At 38.1% G+C, this 20,071-nt stretch overlaps 1 protein-coding gene across 1 annotated transcript in view; it reads left to right on the top strand.

Annotated features, from left to right (window-relative positions):
- Positions 1 to 20,071, top strand: part of ETV1 (ETS variant transcription factor 1) — a 65,920-nt gene that overhangs the window by 17,212 nt on the left and 28,637 nt on the right. Inside the window, 2 exon segments of the mRNA XM_030966856.1 lie at positions 16,530 to 16,659; positions 18,211 to 18,399. Of these exon segments, the coding sequence (XP_030822716.1) occupies positions 16,530 to 16,659; positions 18,211 to 18,399 (319 nt within the window).

Genomic DNA, 20,071 nt, shown 5'->3' with positions numbered 1-20,071 from the left:
TTCCTATTGTTTCAAGTCCATTTTCATATACTGAGGAGGAGCCAGATCCTGAACTGGTTGTAATCAGTGGCAAGGCTTTCAGATACTGTAGAGCAGCAAGGGCTTTCCACTCCAGGAGCAAAAATGAATAAAGTGTTCAGTTTGCTCGAAGTCAATAGCTGTTGAGGTGAAGATTACTTGCTCCCATTGTTTGGATGGTTTCTGTGACAGACACAAGAGGAAGTAGGTAGGATTTGCTGATGTTTAAAAGATGTAGTTGGCAAAGAAAACTTGGTATTGTCAACAAAACACTGAATTGTAACGCGACCTTGGTACAGTTGGTTATGAATGGGGATTACTCGGCACCAAACTTGATTGCCTGGTGTCTTAATAGTATAATCATGATTTATTTTGTTTTAATAATATGTATTTGCATGGATCTACTTTTCCACAGTTTTCTTTTTTTTTTCTTTTGCCCTGAAGTGTTAGTTATGTATTTAAAATTATTGATAAATTCTAGATTTTGGCTTTTATTTGCTGCGGAGTTTCTGTTAATGAGGATTTGTCTTGTGCTTCACCTTCTTGATCAGTTTCCTTCCTTCTTGTTTATTTTGTTCCTGTATTGTTTCCGAGATCATCGCAGCCTTACCTTACCACTGCCAAGGGGTAAATGTTAGTGTTAGACCACATCTGGTGACAGTAAGTGGGAAGGGCTGGCTGTAAAAATCCATGCTTCTCCACGTCTGATTAAACTTTAAGATAGAAAAAAATACTTTTTTTAGTAGTAATTTTGTCACTGATCTTTCATGACCTTTATTCTTTCTCTTACCTCTTTTTTTGTTCCTCCTGGTTTAGTAAAGGGGCGCTTTCAATGTAGATGCCAGGAATCTTAAATTATTCAGGGATGTGCTTTTTAGATGCTCTGCTTCAATCTTTAAAAGCCTGTTAAAGAGAGATTCTTTACATAGGCTTCAGGTAGCTGTATTCTTCTGTCATTTTAACTAATGGTGTAGGATATTCCAAATGCAGTTTAAATGAGGAAAAGCTTTAATATTTATTTATATATTTGCAGCATACAAAGGATTTTTTTTTTTTACATTACCATATTTAAAAATGCTTCTTTTTGTTTATTTTCTTCTCTTTCTTTCTGTGATTTAAATTTCAAAAATGAATTTCAGAATTAGAAGAGCATTTTCTGCTTGCTTTAGTATGGCAAGAGCTGGTGAGAAATTGACATAGGTTAATTTTCCCTTATTTTGACATATTTTGGAGAAGAAATCGCATACAATAAAAGTAGAAAACACCAGAATACTAGTGGTTCTGACAGGTCTGCTGAAGTCAAAATGAGGTATATTTACTGGAATTGGTTTTGGTTTTGATGCAGAATAGTTTAATTTTGCAGCTTCTAGAAAAGATTTTCGTGGACTAAAAAAAAAAAGTCATTTTTTTAATGTGATGATTCACTTCATAGGCAGCTGGTAGTCATGTCTTGGTAGAGCACAATGTTCTAGAAATTACAGTTGGTAGCGTTTTGGTTGTGGCAAGTTGCACACACCAGCATCTTTTCAGGTTTTTTTTTTTTTGAGATTTATTTTATTTTATTTATTTTATTTTGCCTTTATTTAGAGTCCGTGTGTTTGGAATAACCTTTTCTCTGAGTGTAGCTCTGCAAGTGTGCTGCTACAGCAGGCAGTCTGACAAATATCCTGCAAGGTGGTGCTACTTATTCCTGGTGCTGAGCTATTCCCTGGTAGGGCTTTTGCTGCAGCTGTGTTTTGTTTCTTGCCACTTGTCTTGAAACTACTTCCTTCCATAGGTCAGATGTTGTCAGATACAGAGACATTTGCTTACTTCTTTTAGTGCATGCCCGACTGTGATGGATTCTTTCTTAAGGGCTGTGAGAGTCGGGGCTCTGTGGTTTGTTCCTGCCTTTAGCTTTGCATGACCTTGGGCATGTTGCTTAACATCTTTGTTTCTGGTTTGAAGTAGGTACAGAAATGCATGTATCACTCTGCTGTGAGATACACAGCTTTCTTAATGATCACTTATCTGGAGATCTCAAAAGCATTTTACAAAGCCAGTCCAGTGCAATTGCTGTTGTAAGAGCTGGAGAGGTCAGACTGAGGAGTCGATGCTGACCACCTTATCTCCCTTCATAGTTGCCTTAGATAGCCTTGCTTCTTTCATTGTATCCCTGAGCACTTGTTTCCTTTGTTTAAAGCCGGACTGAAACTGTTACCACCTGTTAACTTTCTTTTTTTCTTTTCCTACTTTTTTTCCTTAATTCACATTCAAAAGAAATTAGGATTTAGTGTCTTTCAGAAAACTCATTTTGTAGCTCATTGATGGGCATTAGCCTGTGCTAATAAGGGTTTTGGTTTTCTTTTTTTTTCCTCAAAAGATTTTTGGAAATATTTAAATCTGCCATATAGTTGTGACCATAATTGCAAGATTTGATTCTTGAAAAAGTTTTACCATGAGGGAGAGTGTCGACAGTAATGCCTTTAACTTGTGATCTTAATAGGAGAGAATTTGTGGGCTTGCTTTGATTTTAATAAGCAGTTTCTGTTTATTTGCTTATCTGCTTGTATTTTTATACTAAATTTCCAGCTTTGAAGGTGCAAAAATTTAAGATTCTCCTGGATTGTAGTAGTGGTAGTGTCTCACAGATTATGTAAATACTTGTGGTGGCAGTAGCCCTGTGAAACAAATTAGAAGACCCCCATCAAGAATATAGCTTTCGATTTTAAACACTTCTAAAGCAGAAGCTTTCTTTCAGAGTGCCCAGCAGGCTGTGATGTGAATTTTATTGCTAATGGAAAGGTACCTCTGGGCATCCACAGAGACAGCAGACACGTCACGCAGACCGGTTTGACTGCCCAGGACCAATCTGAAGCTGATGGTCTCCAGCAGTGTGGGGTATGGGGGAGCCCAGGCATCTGGACAGGGCTCTTCCTGTGGGGTTTTGTGCCCCTGTCTGCCCGCTGCCCTTCCACGGCCATGTCCCTGCTCATCCAAGCTGAGTTAGTTTCCTTTCCTTAGAGCCCCATCCTTGTTTGCTGCTTTATTGCAGATTAAAGGCTTGGGTTGCATGTGAAGGTTATCAGCTAATGAATAAACTTCAGTCATCCTGTCCTGTGATAAATCTGTCTCCTAGATCAAAGATGAAGCATGTAGACCTTTTTCCTTTCAAATGGTAATTTCTTAAGGCTGTCAGGTCACTTCCTAAGGGCTGTTTACATGAAAACAAAAACATTAAACATATTTTATTCAAAATGTTGAATTCTCAGTTTTGAAAAAACCTTCTATTTCCTCTCTGAGGAAGCCTCCCCTCCTTCCTTCTGTGAAGGTCTCATCCGTGGAAATACAGGCAATCTTCACATTGTAACTTGTGGTCATGGCAGTATTTTCTTAACACTACCATTATTTCTGTTTTAAACCAGATAGTTGTTAATTTCATCAGGAGTATGTATATGTATTGGAACATTTTTTCACTTCCAGTTGTGTTAAAATGTGCATAAACTTCTTTTAGCTGTATTTTCACACTGAAACCAAGCAAGGCAGACTGAAGGGTCTTTGTGATTCTATTTTGATACAAAACGCTTATTCTCCTAAAGCTCCTTTCCATGCAGTGTTTTTGCAAAATGAGTTTTGTATTTCAAGAGCAGTGTAAATACTGATTTGAAAATCTATAAGCTCTGGAATGGTCTAAAATAAGGAGGCAGTCTGCAAGCTGAGTTCATCCACTTCTATATATCACATATGTTTCTTTACATAAAATGGGTTTGCGGTCTGTATCATTTTTTTATCTTTTTATTTCTGCTTGCTGCCTCAGCAACTGGAGATAGAAATCAGGCTCTCCTACAGAGTGCTGTGAAGTTTTCAAGGGACATAGCAGTTAAAAAAAGGAGGAGAGGGTGAAACTCCTCAAGACGTCAGTTAAGCACTGACATGCTTAACGCACATTTGTGTCATGTAGGACAGAGGTAGCCCTCTGTAAGCTTACAGGAAAAATAGCCCTTGTTTCAGGTTCTAAGTCCTTTTGTTTTGGTCCTGTGCCTTTCAGTACTAGGAAGTAGTTACAGTGAAGCCATTTATAAGCTGATAAATGTGCAAAAATGATTATATTTATTAATTCTTTTGAAATTTAGAATTCATCAGTGTTTTTTTTAGGAATGTTTAAGCTAAACCTAGCTTAAACTTGTAAATGGAAAACTGATTATTTTATCAAGGCGTGTGCTTGTCTTTCCCTGAGAAGGATTCTTTTCTTTTCCTTTCACTTATTCTTCATTCTCTTTGTCTTCAAGACATTACTCTTACCAGTTCCTGGATTCTAGTATGACCTTGATGAGGTGAATGGAGAAGTGAACTGTCTTGGTAAAGGATATCTTTAGTCTTACATATCTATTTCTTCTGTAAGCTGAGGATTATGCATGTTAGAAAAGAGTGAATCATTAGCAGCTTTATTTCTGGTTGTCTTTTTTCCTGTAGCTGTTTATGAACTTATTCAGCAAATGTGGTTGCCAGTAAGTTAATGTAGTGAAATATTTTCTAGCAGTGACATTTACTGCCGAGTCCTGCAGTCACCGAATAGGAAGGTTACTGACTGGCCAGGTTTTGTCTTTGAATTTATATATTATGAGTCGTCATCAAGGACATTTGAAAAATTACATGTGCAAAAACAATTCTCAGTCTTGCTAATTTGATCCTCTTTGCTCAAAGGCTGTTTCCTTTCTGCTTATAATGTATACCAAGAAAAGATAAACAGTTCTTTTTTAATACTCTGTCTTCATGCTGTAACTGAATGCAATGTTTCCTTACTAACAATCTGTTAAAATTTTCATATGGCCAAAACAATAAGAGAAATGGAGACAGCAAGGACTTTTTAAAGTGTCAGTATTCTGTAAATACAAAAAGTTTCAAGCATTTTGCATTAGAATTTAGGAGCTGGATTAGGACAAGTCTGTATAGTCAGTGTGTGTGCGTGAATAGATATATATGCATACATGCATACAGGAAACACAACGTGTAGTTGTCAGTCTTACTGATTGTATGCACTTATAAAATAATCATAAAACTTTAGGAATGCTTGGCTTCAGAAAGCATCAGCAAGTGTATTGGTAATGTGTGTTTAGAGAGTCTCACATACATTAGGAATGCTTTAAGTAGCAGCAGAAGCCTTAAATATCCGTGCTGAGCACGAGCACCTGGTTGCAGGTGGTCACAATTCCACTGGCTCCAGAAAGAGCACTTTGCTAAGAGTCTTTGAAAATCGGCCTACTTAAATATAGTCTTGACTTTATGTTCCCAGATGTAACCACTTCTGACAATGGCTTCTTTGTTCCCTGTTGAATCAGTGATAAAAATTGTGAGCTGAATTTTACTGTTGACTTATTTCAGTGGCCCGCACCTTTTCCACTGGAGACTGCAGGTTTTGCAGTAGTGAAGTAGAGAATTAGACTTCAGCCTTGCTTGAATGATTTGTAAAAGCGATCTGTTAGAGTTATTACTGGTGAACATTTGTGAAAATTGAACATTGAAGCATGGAGGGCACATGTATTTAGAGTGGTGACAGTCCCTTTCTCCACATGAAGTAAACAAACATCCCATTAGCTACCCTGAGTTAGTGTTAGTGTTGTTTTATGAATTTGTACTTATTGCTAAAGGCAAAATTGAGTTAAAAATAATCTCAAAATGCGGTTTTGTTCAGTTTTAGTGCCTAGCATTGAAAACTGCTAAAATAAAAACAAATTGTAAATAATATTTTAAATTGGTTCTTTAATTCATGCTAGAGAGCACTCAGTGTGGAGTTAATTTCATTATTTATTGTTTTCTCTTATTTTTGCATATACTTGAGTAGTTATCTGACAGGCATGATTATCCTTAAGGATAATCTTTTATTAGGATGCTCTTGTATTATGAGGATATTCCTGTTTTTATAGGGACACAAACTGACACATCAGTTATGGGTCTCTAAGGGTAGGCTCCTGAGGCTGAGCTACTTCAAACTAGAATCAACCTTCTGACACTGGTTGTTTGGATTATGGCAGAACCAGCAATTAAATCCAGTTTCTTTCACATTTTGTCCAGCTGCAAGAACAAGATCAATGGCCCTCTCATGTATAGATGGCTGTTAGCTCTTTGCATGAATACATCAGAAAAGAACAACAAAGATAATAATTGTATTGATGTAACTTGAAACTTTTCCGTAAGAGGCGAAATGAGGCAGAATCAGTTCCTGTTTGTTTTCTGCTGTGAGCATCTTTCCTAAATATCAAGGTGATGATACCTTTAAAACAATAAATAGAAAATACAAAATTGTTCATTTTAGAGTTTATTGTTATGTTTGGTAAAAATGCTTGTTATAGTTTCCAGAGTTTTCTCCATAATTTTATTTCTACAAAACTATTTAAATCCAGACTTGAAATGTCAGACTGCAGAGTTACCTGAAGTGGAAAGTGTGCATGCATGTGTATGTAAAATGCTGGGATATTATTGGATATTTTAGTAATGGAAACTACGCAATGCTTAGCCATTACATCTCACAATTTAAATTAAATTTTGAAAATTGCTGCAAATGGAGATCCTGTCCTCAGAAAAGCACACAGACCCTGATATAGTGGCCAGCTCTTCTCTTTGCATTTCACTTTATTGATAATTCCCAGGTAGGAATACAATTTAAGTTTTCTCCCAGGCTTGATTTTACATTAAGAACTTCCTCTTTAGCAGAAGCTCTAAAGGTGGATTGCCTCTTTTTGCACTGTGCCTGGGAGCCTTTGGAGCCAGATACATTATCAGTAACTGTAGGAACAAATGCCCCGATCTCCTCCCCGGATTTTAACAAAGCAAATGCAGGTGAAGAGCAGCCCCGTTTCTCTGTGTGGACATGGAGGTAGCAGACGCAATGTAGAGGGATTAAAAATTCTTTGGAATTTTTTCCCCCTCCCTATAATCATCTTCAGCTATCCACGTGTTTTAGTTCAATTGCTACAGAACCCAGCTGGTTTAATTTTATTAGGTTACTGCTTCCTCCTCCAGAGAGCCCTAAGCCTCTGTTTATTTTGGGGGCAGGGAGAGCTCTTCGTCCTGCTTCACCTGCTCTCCTCAGACATCAAAGTGAACCAGTTCACTCCTCCGAGCTTAATCCTTCCCTTCTCCCTCCCACCAATGTTCTGCAAATTTCCTTGTATTCTTCCCAGTAATCCAGTGTCCGAAGTATTTGTCAGCAGGTTCACTTTTACCCTGGAGGTACTTGCTAGGAGGCAGAGACCCTCTGGCAGCACTTTCCACTCGACTGCCTGCAGCTGTGAGTCTCCTACAGCTGGACAGGTAAATTGTCTGGAAAGGAAGGAGAGCACTGCAGGAAGGGGACATAAATCGGAATAAAACAGTGCCTGTGACAGCATTTCTGTGGGATTGCTTCTTTTGGAGGCTGAGAAACTGTGTTGGTAACTGCAGCTCCTGCTGCCTGAAAATACCTTCCAGACAATTCTTAATGGGAAAGTGGAAATCTTTTGGGGATAGAAGCAAAGAAGGATCAGCTAACCAAAATTGTGCCAAAATGTTCCATGCTTGGGGGTAGAAGAGTAGAGACAGTTTTCTAATACTGTGTGACGGTTCAGCTGGGTAGCAGCTGCCCAAATACACTGTCAGTTTATGACAAAGGACCTGTAGTGCCTTACCTAGGTATTTACTAGAAACGTCTAGAAAAGTTTGCCTTGGAATTGCTCTACCTTTGCATTTTAGTAAGTAATTTATCTTTTATTGATATTTACTGAAAGTTACTCCCCCTACCCCCCAGTCTGGTGGCTTACCCTTTTGGGTGGGCTTTTTACATGTTGTTACACTGAATATATTCAGTGAATATACTATGAAATTTTTGACAGACGTGGTCCTTTGAAATGAGAAGCCCAGTGGGTACAAATATCTGAATCATCTCAGTGGTGCCTTCAGGATTTCTAGTGTCAGAAGGCTGCAGGTGTACCCTCAGTAACTAATGAGCATTTCAGAAATTACAACTGCACAGACAAGCAAATCACGGATATCTTGCACTAAAAGCGAGGAGTTATAGAAGTGAACTAATTATTAAGCGGAATGGGTACAACCTCTAATATTGTGCTTCCTCTCCCACACTAACTGGGAACCCCTCCACCTCTCAGGGGAGGCTACATCTGTCATGGCAAGAGGGTCTTGGGTTAGCTGCCCAGAAATAGCTATACTGGCAGAATTTTTTAGTGTCTTAGCACACAAGCTGTAGAAAATTCCAGTTAAAGAATGACACTTACTTTCCTTTGTGAAGTAGGTCCTAGAAGAATTTCTTTGCTGAACAGGGGCAGGACCATAATGTTTAATTGTCAAATAAGGTGTCCTGCAGGGAAATGGCATATGCCTGCATTTTAGTGTTGTTTTTGTTGGTCACCTTTTCCCTGTGTATAAATGCCCTTGTATAACCTGCGTGATGGATACTGATGCAAACTTGGTGCGCTATAGGTGCAGTGAACTCTTCTCTGTTTTCTATTTTAACACTTTTTTGGTCTCAGGTGCTAATCTCAAAGACTTCATGTTAATGCCAGATCATAGTCAGAATAGGGAAAATTATGTTGAATATAGAGAATTAACATAATCTAGAGATGAACAGTTGATTAGATTAATTTAGAATTGAGTTTCATCGATGCATTTTTTTTCTTTTAGTAATTAATCTGTAATGCTTTTTTGCTTAAAAAATTAGGAAAGAAAAAAACCTCACTCCAAAGCAAGAGCAAGTTATTTTAGCAAACAGTGCTGTCTAAGATGGATGCATTACTGTAGATCTTAATGTCCAGAATTTTCCAATATCAATTGTAGGAAAATGGGCTGTTATTTTCCATCTTGCAGCTCCTTGTTAGTAAACAAAAATAAATTCCAGCTTTTGCTGCAGTTTGTTTTCACCTACTTGCTACCTTTTCCTAAGTCAAATTCAAAATAATTTTTTTTTTCTATTCTCATACCATGTCATCTGAGAACATTCCATGTAGGCTTTGAGGAAAAAATCCCACAATTTTGGGCTGTCTTTTTTTCTTTACCTTCCCCCCACATCCTTTCCCACCCCCTAAGGATTGTAAAGGCTATAGTATTGCGTAGCGTTCATGCGATTCAAATAGACCATTAATTGACGTGTACAATATTGTAAGCTTTAGTTTGGAAGAGAAAATAAGCAATTTGCTTCATTTTGCAGCATGAGTTCTAACTGTTATTAAAGTGCATTTGTAGTTGCATATTTTCCAGTAAAGGTGACAGATTACTTCAAAGCTGGTATTTTCTTTTTGTTAAACAAGGTTCTCAAATAGATCCATCTTGCCCACGTATTCTGTTCTTGCCAGTTGGCTTTGAAAGCTGGTGCTTGGGCTCATCATTCAGAACTAGCTTCCAAAAAATGAGGTCCCATGCTGTTTCTATCTTTTGAGCTAGTAGGGGCTGGAAGGATCTGATCTGAAGCCAAGGCGAAGACTGAATTGATGGAATCATATATAATAGTTTTGCCAAGTGCTGCCCAGTGATGAAGTCCCACTTTCTGGGAAAAAGCCCTGAGACAAGGGGTGGCAGAGCATTCTCTGTGTTAAGGGCTGTCCAGAGATTTTCTTTTCTGGACTTAAAGTCAGATTACCACATAAGAAAGAACTAGCTTTTTATTGAATGCTTTTTCACACATTTATGAGTTGCTACTTTCTTCTGCATGCTACTTACCCATTTTCTCCCCAGTTATACATATCCATTTGAAGAGGAAAAATCTTTCTGCTCTTTATTGCAGTATTACACATATTTTGGCCATATGTAATGTATCATTGCAGAGGCATGCTTGCACATTCAGTATGCTTACTTTCACTTGACTCTGTGTGCACGCAACAGTACCCAAACAAACATGCAGACTGTTTCAGGTGAGCGGTCACTACTTGGTGAGTCTAGATGGAGCCCAGCTCTTTTTAGGTCTAAATTCTGGATCTTGAAGGAGTTCTAGTTTTCTAGATGCAACTGTAAAATGGAGAATAATATCAAGGTCATGTATTTCTTCAAAAAGATACTTGACAGGAATGCATAGATTCCTCCCATCCCCACCCTCCCTTCACTTGCTAGCAGCTTTCATTTGTAAGGCAGTGAGAGTTCAAGTCTCTTGTCTATGTTCAGCTTTTCTATAAACTGCCAGGATAGTTTCTGAAACCACGGTGATGATGCATATCTGTGTGTCAGATATCCAATTTGTCACCAACTTCTTCCAATATCTGGCAGAGAGCAGGACCTAAATGAAATCCAGTTGACTCAAGCTCAGCTAAGATCTGATAGAGATGACTTTGACAGATAAATGGTTGAAGAACCTGGTGGAGTCTGTGTAGATGTAATCTCTTCAGCCATTTTTAAATCAGTCCACAGCCTTCAAGTCTTGCTCATTGCTGCAGCTGTTGCAGTGGTCAGAAACAAAACGTTTTTTTGCAAGATCATGTAGGGTGAAATCAACTGCAGATCTTGCCTCAGTCGTCCATGCTTGCAGTCACTTCTGTCTTCAGCTGTAGCAGTCTTAGGTATTTATAGGCTTTTTACTCAAAATCATTGGGAACAGTTTAGATGGCAATTCTTGATTACCAGCCTTTACTGTCCCAGCTCTCTTCATCTGTCACCTCTCCTACATGATGTTTTTATTTCAGGTTCTGTTAGTATACAAGCCTGCATACCTCATCCAGCTGCAGCACAATAACCTCTGGAGTATGAATGAATGGTCAGCTGTGTCGAGTACCTGCTTCTGATGACTCCTGAGCATCTCAAAGTTACGAGTAAAACTTCTCATCAAAATATATAATACAATAAAATTGAAAGAGCACACTGCTTTGGCATCCTGATGTCTTTAATCTGATTCTTATTGTTGAAATTCAGAGTGCAGCTGTCTACAAAGGTCTAAAGCTCAAATCATAATGATCTAGAAATACATAATCAATAAATGCCTTCCAGCATGCAGAAGGCTATTGTTTCATGAGTTGAATGCACACTTTTGAAACCTCTTTGGAAAATACATATAAAGCCTGGCATTCCCACCTAGAAAGCTATAGAGAAAGTATTTAGTTTCATAGCTCATTGCTTAACGTAAGCAAATACCTATACTGAATGTATGATTCAAATGTTAAGGTAACTGTTGCAAAAATAAGGCATTTCAGGACTCGTGAACCCACAGTGTTGTGCTTGGATTGTTTAAAAATGTTTTCTGATAAGAGCAGCTAGGTCACTACTATCACCTAAGACATAACTAGCATTTTATGCTCTTTGATGAACTGTTCAATAAACTGTTTAAAAGCAGATTTTTTTTTTTTTTACTAATGCCTACCTGTTGTACTTATAGCATAAATAATTTGTTTGAATCATCAGGTGAGTGCAGTTAAGTTATAGTGAGTGAGGAAAATGGCAAAAACATGAATTAGGGTCCCTGTCCTTAAGTGTATTTCAGTTTGCATTTTGATAGCAGTTTAGAAATGTTATCGCCTGTTTTGTCACAGACATAATTCACATCTTTCTTCAGGCACTGTAAACAAGAGAAATGGTTTAATGGCTCCATAAAAGGCACTCTGTGCTGATAGCTGAGATTAGACCCTTTAGTAATGGATTTTTGTGTGTTGGGGGAAGGGGAGGGCTTGGCAGAAGTAAATGTACTGGAAAAGAATCTTGGAGAGACTGATGTATCTGAAGTGCCTGCTGCATTGCTGTATGCATCGAGAGATAGATTTAAAGTGTGACAGTGTTGCCTTTATCAGTACAGGGGCCTTTCCTTCTTACATTTGAAATTTTACCAAGTATTATCTTGATTCACCTCAGTCAGTCTAGTACCTGGAGTTGCAGTGGTATCAACTTAAGTATTTTTATGTCTTCTGTCTTTTCATCTTGCTGTTGAGTCAAGTCCCCTATATTCAAGTATGTTCAAGAAATCTCTCAAAACTTACATTGCATAACCATTTTGCCTCAATTGATGATAAAAATTAGTGAGTTTATTTACAGAATTGTGTTTAGAAAATGATTTGAGGGCATAAATTTGAAAAACAGCTCAGAAACAGCGTGTTTAGGCCATGACTTACTGTTTATTTCTTTTCTCTTCAGGTACTCTAAGTCCTCAAATGTAATACACGTGAATATAGTATTACTTAGGAGACATCAGAGTTCACTATCAGGAGCAAGTGTGGTACAATATCAACTGCTGCCAATTGATTTTATACCATATAGTAAACGTTCTTGACCCACAAGTGTGGATAGGGCATCTTTGTCTCTTGGTCAGTTGAGTAACATTGCCTGCCATTAGCCAACATCCCTGAATTACCAGTTATATTTCATGGCTTTTTAAAGTATGTTTAAAACCATTCTTCCTCAGAAATAAGATTTTATCATGTGTTCTGGGCAGGAATCCGAAGTTTGAAAGTTAAAACGTTAGTTTTTGTTCAAAGGAGAAATGACTTGCCATTTCATATAGCATATTCCTAATTTCGTCTTCATCTTGAATAATCATCTCTTGAATTGAAAAATATTTTAAGCCATTGCTTAATGCAGTGCATTTCAAGACTTTCTCAAAAGAAGTAGATTCAGTTCTGTATGTACAGAGGTGGTACGCTTCCTGTTTCTCAGGCTCTAAAATATCAGACTTCTCTGAGACAAACCAATTCCTCCTTTGACTTCAGAATTCTTAATAAAATTGTTCTTCATTTGAGTGGTGTAGTTCTTCATTCTTTGGGTGTTATTATGAACAAAATGTTCAGGGATTAGGCTGTTGACAGATAGCAAAGTAGAACAGCATTTCTGAGGGATGGATGGCACGTTCCACCCCGTGTTTTTGCATGTTACATGTGAGCTTACTATGTGGTGAAATCATTATGGTTTTGTATAAAATCTAGATCTGTACAGCAGCACATTATGTATAATATGCAAGCCCTTTTACACTGCAGATATAAATAGACATATTTATGCACAGAGAATATGCATACAGTAATGTATTATACCTTCATCAATTTGCTACAAATGGCAGCAGCCATGCTTGCCTTATATCTGTGTGTTGGCTTTGGAGATCCTCCAGACAGGATCTGTGGGGCAAGGGTCTGTTTCTGACACTGATAAGCCTGACTTTGCATGGTAGTTGAGATGAGGTGTTGAAGCCATCCATCTAAATACACGTTGTAGGATTGTTTTCCTTTCAAGTTCGGAGGTAGTTATCTCTAAGTAATCACTCAGGATGAAATCTTGGCCCTTGGTCACTGTTTAATAAGACCATTATTAAGGCAGAGAGCCCCTTACTTTAATAGGGTTGAGACTCTTGTTCTGGGGTTAAGTAAAATGAATTTACCATCAGGAAGAAAGAAGTGGTAAGGAGCTGGTTGTTTAAAATGTCATTTTGTTAATATGAATGTGTTGGTAGCTGGTATGCTGCACTAAAATTAGATTGTATAAATAAGCAACCCTGCTCTTCTCAAAGGAAAGAGGATTGAGAACATAATATAAAATCCAGTTTAGCAAAAGAGTGTATGTTTAAATTCTCTTTTAATACGTGCACTATAGAATGAGCGTCACACTAAAATCAGAAGTGACAGGCAGAGGGTTTCAGTGATGGTATGAAAACTGCTTTTAATGTTTGAAATTGTATTGTTAAAATAAGTCTGTCATCTTCAGCCACACCTAAGGCATGTCCTGAAATGGCAAGTAGCCTTCAAGAAAGCCCCCCAAAAAGCAGTAAGTATTTTTATCAGCCTATCTTTTTTCCTTTCTACCTCTAAAAGTGGAGTTACAGATAAAGTTTAGCATGGTGACTGTGTCAGGGGACTGCCCGAGGAAGGCTTTAAATTTTACAGCTACATTATCTTTCTGGCTGTAGTTAAGATAAAGATCTAATATAAAATCACTTTGGTCTGTAATGCTTTCTCTAAATGAAGTGAAGGTGTTAACCTACTTGATTTGATACACTTTACCCTAGCTTATAAAGCTGGTAGGAAGGTGAGGTAAACTTTAATTAAAACTACAGCACAGATGCCTTCTAGCAGTGTGCCCTGTACCTTGCTAGGACTGTACAGTAAGCAAAATAAAATGTACCTCGCAGTTGAGGCAGCAGGCTGGAGCCGTGTTCAGTGAAAGTAATTTAATTAGTGTTGATCATGACTCCAGATGATGGTGATTTGATAAGGAATAATTTAGTACTTAACAGCCTTTTACATGCACCAACTCCATGTGGGAAGGTAAAGCAAATTGCACAAAATGAATGTGCTGCTTTCACTTGTGCCTGTGCCAGTGAGCTGGAAAACTGCCTGTTAGCAGACGTTCAGGCTCTCAGCGCTGTGATGAAATACCCAGCCAGTTCTCCACACAGGGCTGCAGTGTGGGAGTCTCTGTACTCCTGTTATTTAAAAATAAATAAGGGAAGTAATTTTTCATAACAGATTAACTCCAAGGAAGTAGCAAAGTAAAAAAAAAAAAAAAAATAGAGCAGCATGTGGCCTTTGTGCAAATATGTGATACTGGCTTAAAAAAAGAGTCTTGTTGCAGTTGTGTTTTAAGTTTTTGATTCAAGTTAAAGAGATTGCCTACCTTAGCTTTGGAGCCAGCGTCCCAGAGTTGCAGGCCCATCATATATATTAAATGTATATGCATGCATTATTTGACCAATACATACAAAGTAGAGTCAGCAGTAAAAGTTCACTCGAAGCATCCTGAAACAACCTGCTCGATATCAGCCTGCTTTGTGATTGCTTTGGAAAGCTGACTGAGCTTCATTTTGCCATATTATTAAGTCTGAGAATCATTTTTCAAGTACATGTGGGCTTTTTTTTAGTGCAAGTTCAGACAGTTTTATTCAGGAAGAATTCTTTTCTTTTTGTGATGTTCACATTTTCCATCTCTGTTTCCTAAGTTGTTGTGCTGTGCATATGCATTTCTATATGTTTTATTGTCTGCTTCTCTTTTCTAATCTTTCCACATAACTGGTATTGTCCACAAAATATAACAGCTGAATAGGAGTTTTCTGCTAACTCTTGTGAGTTTTGTGAAAATACGTGTCAAAATAGAATAGTGTTATGTTGCAGATGACTCAACTGAAAGGCAGTAGTAGAAGCTGTCATGTAATAGGGTTTGAGAGGATCTATTTGTGAAAGAGTTCTCTGAACATTGCCTAACCATGAGAAAACCTATGGCAAAAGTCTGGAATCCAGACCTTACTCACAGATGCCAGAGTTTAGTGGTTCTGACACTCACTTCTTAGACAGCATTTAATTTATCTCCCCACTGAACCTTGGCATGTGTATGCAGATGCATTGGTATCAGAAGATAATGTAGTCTGTAACAAATCTTCTTTCCCAAGTTCAGGTGCAAGAGAAGGGGTAAGATGCTACTTGATGGTATATAAGGATAGCCTGGCTTTTTGCTGAGATTCCCTAACAGGAACTGCTTCATGTACGTGGATTTTTATGGAGATACAAGTGTCTATGTCAGGCTGGAATGTGATGTTCATACTATGGTGTTTTGGTGACAACATCAAAGTGATAAAATTATCTCTGAATTATAGGCATCTTGGGGTTCAAAAATACATTAACAACCTCATTTTATTTAAAACTTGAAAGGTGTGTTTTCAAGCTGTTACATACCTGTCTTTTAGTCCTTTGTCCTCCTAGCCACTTAGTTAGGTCTGTCAGCGTCAGGTGAACTTTGAATTTTCTTCTGCTTTAATTTTGGTTAAGATTGGATATGAAATAAGGAAAGTTGTCTGGTGTAAACTAATTTGCTGGTTAACCTTGCCTTTACCTTTGGCCTTTCCCTTAGTACAGACCAACTTGTGCTTCTAATTAATGCTGCATTTCTATCACACCCCCTCTGGGGTTTTTTTTAGCTTTTAAAAAGGATGACTTTTTTTTTTTTTTTGGTTTGTGTCTATGTCACATCCACTATTGAATTTCATCAGGCCAGGATTTTATCTTGTTTATTTTTAAGAAAAATTGCTTAAACCATTTATTCTGATTTTTATGATGTTATTTATAATTAAAAGTGCATAGAATCATCAGGTTTTTTTGCAGGGTTTTACTGCAAATTTTCAAGCATTCTGTGGGACGAAAACATTACTGATCATACACTTGAGGCTGATATATATTAAATTTATTTTGGAGTCGTTTGTGTTACACTCTTTGAAGTGGACTACTATTGCATTTATAGCTAAAAGCAACCTCTGATATTACTTAGAAACATTTGGTGCCTGGGAAGTATTTTGCCTCTGACAACATTTACAGTAGTTAAGCCAAATATAAGTGGGCTGTTATTTTCCTGCTAATGAGACGGGATGCTGGCCATCATTCTATTAAACAATAGAAGTGATAATAGCCAATGTGAAGGATCTCTGGTGTCTATTTTTCAGTTGACACTCAAAGAAATATTTGAAATGTTTATTTCCTATATTGTTTTTATTATTACAATTGTTTAATTAATCATGTGTTTAATTAGCAGTGTCGAGCTTACTTGGGAAAGCTAATTGTTGATATTGTACTCGGGTTTTAATTGCATTCTCCTTCTCTTTCCAGTGGCTTTTCATGGTCTCCCTGTGAAGATCAAGAAGGAACCCCATAGCCCATGTTCGGAACTTGGCTCCGCTTGCAGTCAAGAGCAACCATTCAAGTTCAGTTATGGGGAAAAGTGCCTGTACAATGTCAGGTAAAGTAATTAGGAGCATATTTGCAGTGAGAACTGCTGGCTTAAATGAGGACTGATGAAAGAGTAATAAAACCATAATAGAGATCTTAGAAAAGTTACCTCTTCAGCAGATAACAGACTGATGAGATAATGCATTTAGCTGATGAACACTGATGGATTTGTTTACAGTTGTGTCAAACACTTACATAATAATTTTAAAGCAGTGTTTTTCATCAAAATGCACATCCTCCATTCCTCCTCCATGGGAGCTAGCCAGAGTTTAAAAACCCAGTGTACAAGCATGAAATAGAAGAAAGGAGTATCTTGTTTTCTGTGAGCTGTGTTGAAAGTACTTTCAAAATGCATTATGTGCATTAGGAAAGAGAGATCTGTGTAACAGGCAAGGGATTGGCAGGTCTGAGCAACACATTAGGTATTTGACAAATTGTGCAGATGTTGTATGTGTATATTCCTGGGTGATTACCTTTTAAAACAGTGTTTCATTAGTTGCATTCAAAAGCAAGTTGTCTTCTTTTATAGGCATAGATAATAAAAGCTTTATTTATTTGTAGGTGGTGGAGGGGCTTGATACTTCTTCATTCCTTATTGACTTCCTTTTGGTTGCATTTACATGTCACTCCTTCCTTTAGTGTCAGCAGTGAAGGATTTCTTATTGACATTTCAGTCTATTTTAGAATCTTTCATCTAGCTTTGATTCTCATCAGTGTAGTATGAAAACTATTAGCACTTAAAGCATTATAACATTTAACTTTATGGATATGAATGGGGGGAGAAAAAGGAAAAGACTGGCACTTTTGCCAGTTATAAGAAGTGATTTTGGTTTCAAAAATCAAATGAATGCAATGATGGATTTGATGGGTGCTAAGGGACCTGATGTAGAAAAGCATGCAAGCTTGTGCTTACTATATTCCTAAGTCTGCATTTCTCCTGGTTAGAAACAGGGATGATCAAAGTGTTCTCAAGTCCTTTCCTGATGTAACACACCCTTGAAAATACCATCTATGTACTTGTAGGACCAGCAGTTTATTTTTGAGAGAGAGAGGGGTAAAAAAACCTGTCGAGAGAGGCTGCTGACGTCCTAGTATGGGTAGCTAAGCCAGCATACCATTGTTTTTCTGGGTCAGATCACTTCCCTCTGGCTGTATTGTTTTACTGTCTCACTTTGTGGTTTGTGCAAAAGGAAAAGAGCCTTGACAGGCACTGTCAGCTCTTTGTGCTCTAGTCCAGGTGGTTCTACTTTTATGTATTTTGTATACCTCCTGTTAGAATATGACTGTAAGACTGAGTCCTTTAAAAATACATTTCTGTGTCTCAGAGAAGCAAATGCTGTGCTGAATCATTTGCCTCTAACATGACTTTTTCATTGCTCTTCTTAGTGTAAAGTTGAGAATTCTTCTGCCCCAAACTGGTTCATGAGTTAACTATAATCAAAAGCTTCTAAATGGGGCACTTGTGGTGATTTTTTTCCTGGATGTAGATGCTATGGTTTTGGATTTTCTTCTTTCTTTGGAAAAAATAACCTACCTTGCTTTTCCCTTGCTTTACTAATAGTGCCTATGATCAGAAACCACAAGTGGGAATGAGGCCCTCCAACCCACCGACGCCATCCAGCACTCCCGTGTCGCCGCTGCACCATGCCTCCCCGAACTCCGCTCAGACTCCTAAACCTGACCGCGTTTTCCCTACCCACCTCCCTCCATCCCAGTCCATTCCAGACAACAGCTTCCCTATGGATCACAGGTAAAACACAAAACATGGGAAGGACCCATTCAGAAGGTGTTCAGTTGTGGCTCTTATATAGGGTAGTGCTGGCTTCCTGCCCACAACTCTTCCCTTTTAGGTTGGGGGATTGAGGTGGAAACCAGCAAGGTTCGTAGTGTCAGAAATGTGTGTGTTTATGAAAAGCTGGCACCCAGCTTGGTGCACTAGTGTATGAGTTCATATTGGCAGTGACAGAATTTAAATTACATGTTGGTTCTGTCTTGTGAGGGTGATTACAGTATGCTGGGTAATCTCATGTAGGCTCCCTTTCCCACAAAAGGTTGGACACAACAGTCTTTCGAGGTCCCTTCCAATCTGGGCTCTTCTATAGTTCTGTGATTCACTTGGGGCTAGAAAGCCCTTCAAGGTGATGAAGTCACTAGCAAGCGTGTTCCTAACTATAAATATCTGGCCTCTCGCTAAGTAGTTCACCTATATAAGGGATAAGTGACCATGTTACAGTGTTCCTGCTTCAGAATATTCTTTAGAAGGGTGGATCATTTTTCCAAGCCCTTCTGTAATGTAGCATTTCAAAAAAAGATGCCAACATAAACCGTGCTTAAATAACATTAGTCTGAGTAAAAGCCACAAGAGTTAGAGACTAGAATTAAAGCTTAAACTGTCCTTAAGTCACCCTGTTTTGTTTTGATATGTTAGAAATCCCCAGACAACTGTCTTAGCTCAGTTTTGCAACAGATATGTTCAGTGGATTCCCTTGTTTTTTCAGTCCAAGCACTTGTTTGTGGAATTCTATTTACCCTAGCCTTTATTGCATGAACCTGTTTTTGTATACTGAGTTTTGATTGCCCCTGAACATTTAAAATTCCAATGGTGTGTAAAGAGATATATGTTCAGAAACTTGTTTTACCTCTTAACCATTATCAAATTAAGACCTGAAAAGAAAAACAGTTGTTGGGAGTGTGATTTGCATATTTCTGCTCTAATAAGGGCTGTTATCTCCAGGGATTTGTGCAGATCACTTTTGAAGGAGGTTGCTAATGTTAATATTGCTGTTTTGAGCTCTACTGAGATATCTTTAAATACCACCAACGTTCTCTACAAGCCCTTCTGGCCAGCAAGAAACACTGAATTGGTCCCTTCACCTGTCATAGTCCCCATCTCCTCCCCAGCTGTGGACTGTGGTCTAGCCACAAAGGCCCCCAGTGAAGCCAGGCAGTGGTTTAGATTACAGGAGGGTGGATAAATGTGTTCCTGTACATACAGCAAAGTCAAGCTGCCAGGAGACTGAAGTCAGCTGAAGCTAAATGGCTGATGTGCAGAGAACAGTAGTAAGATTTTTCAGATGAAAAAAATATTTTGTTATAAAACTACTTGTAAAGAGAGCGCTGAACCTGTATGTGAGCCCTAACTTCAGTATTTATAGACATTTGCATATATCCTAGTATAGTTTCTGTACCCACAACCCTTGCACTGTGCAAGCTTTGTAGGCTCTTTACGTGATTTCTGCTCCCTTCCCATCTCTGATATCCATGTTTAGGGCATTTTGCACTAATGCTTCCCTTCTATTATAGAACATCATGTGTTCTAGTAAAGTCCAAAATAGCTGACTCAAGGAAGAAAAAAAACCCCATCATCTCATTTTTCTCCATTTTTAAAGAAAGGTGGAATTGTAGTGGGAGATATTTTTTCC

Source organism: Camarhynchus parvulus, chromosome 2 (assembly GCF_901933205.1).
Source record: "Camarhynchus parvulus chromosome 2, STF_HiC, whole genome shotgun sequence".
Classification (NCBI taxonomy): Eukaryota; Metazoa; Chordata; class Aves; order Passeriformes; family Thraupidae; genus Camarhynchus; species Camarhynchus parvulus.
This window is presented reverse-complemented; position numbering and strand designations above follow the sequence as displayed.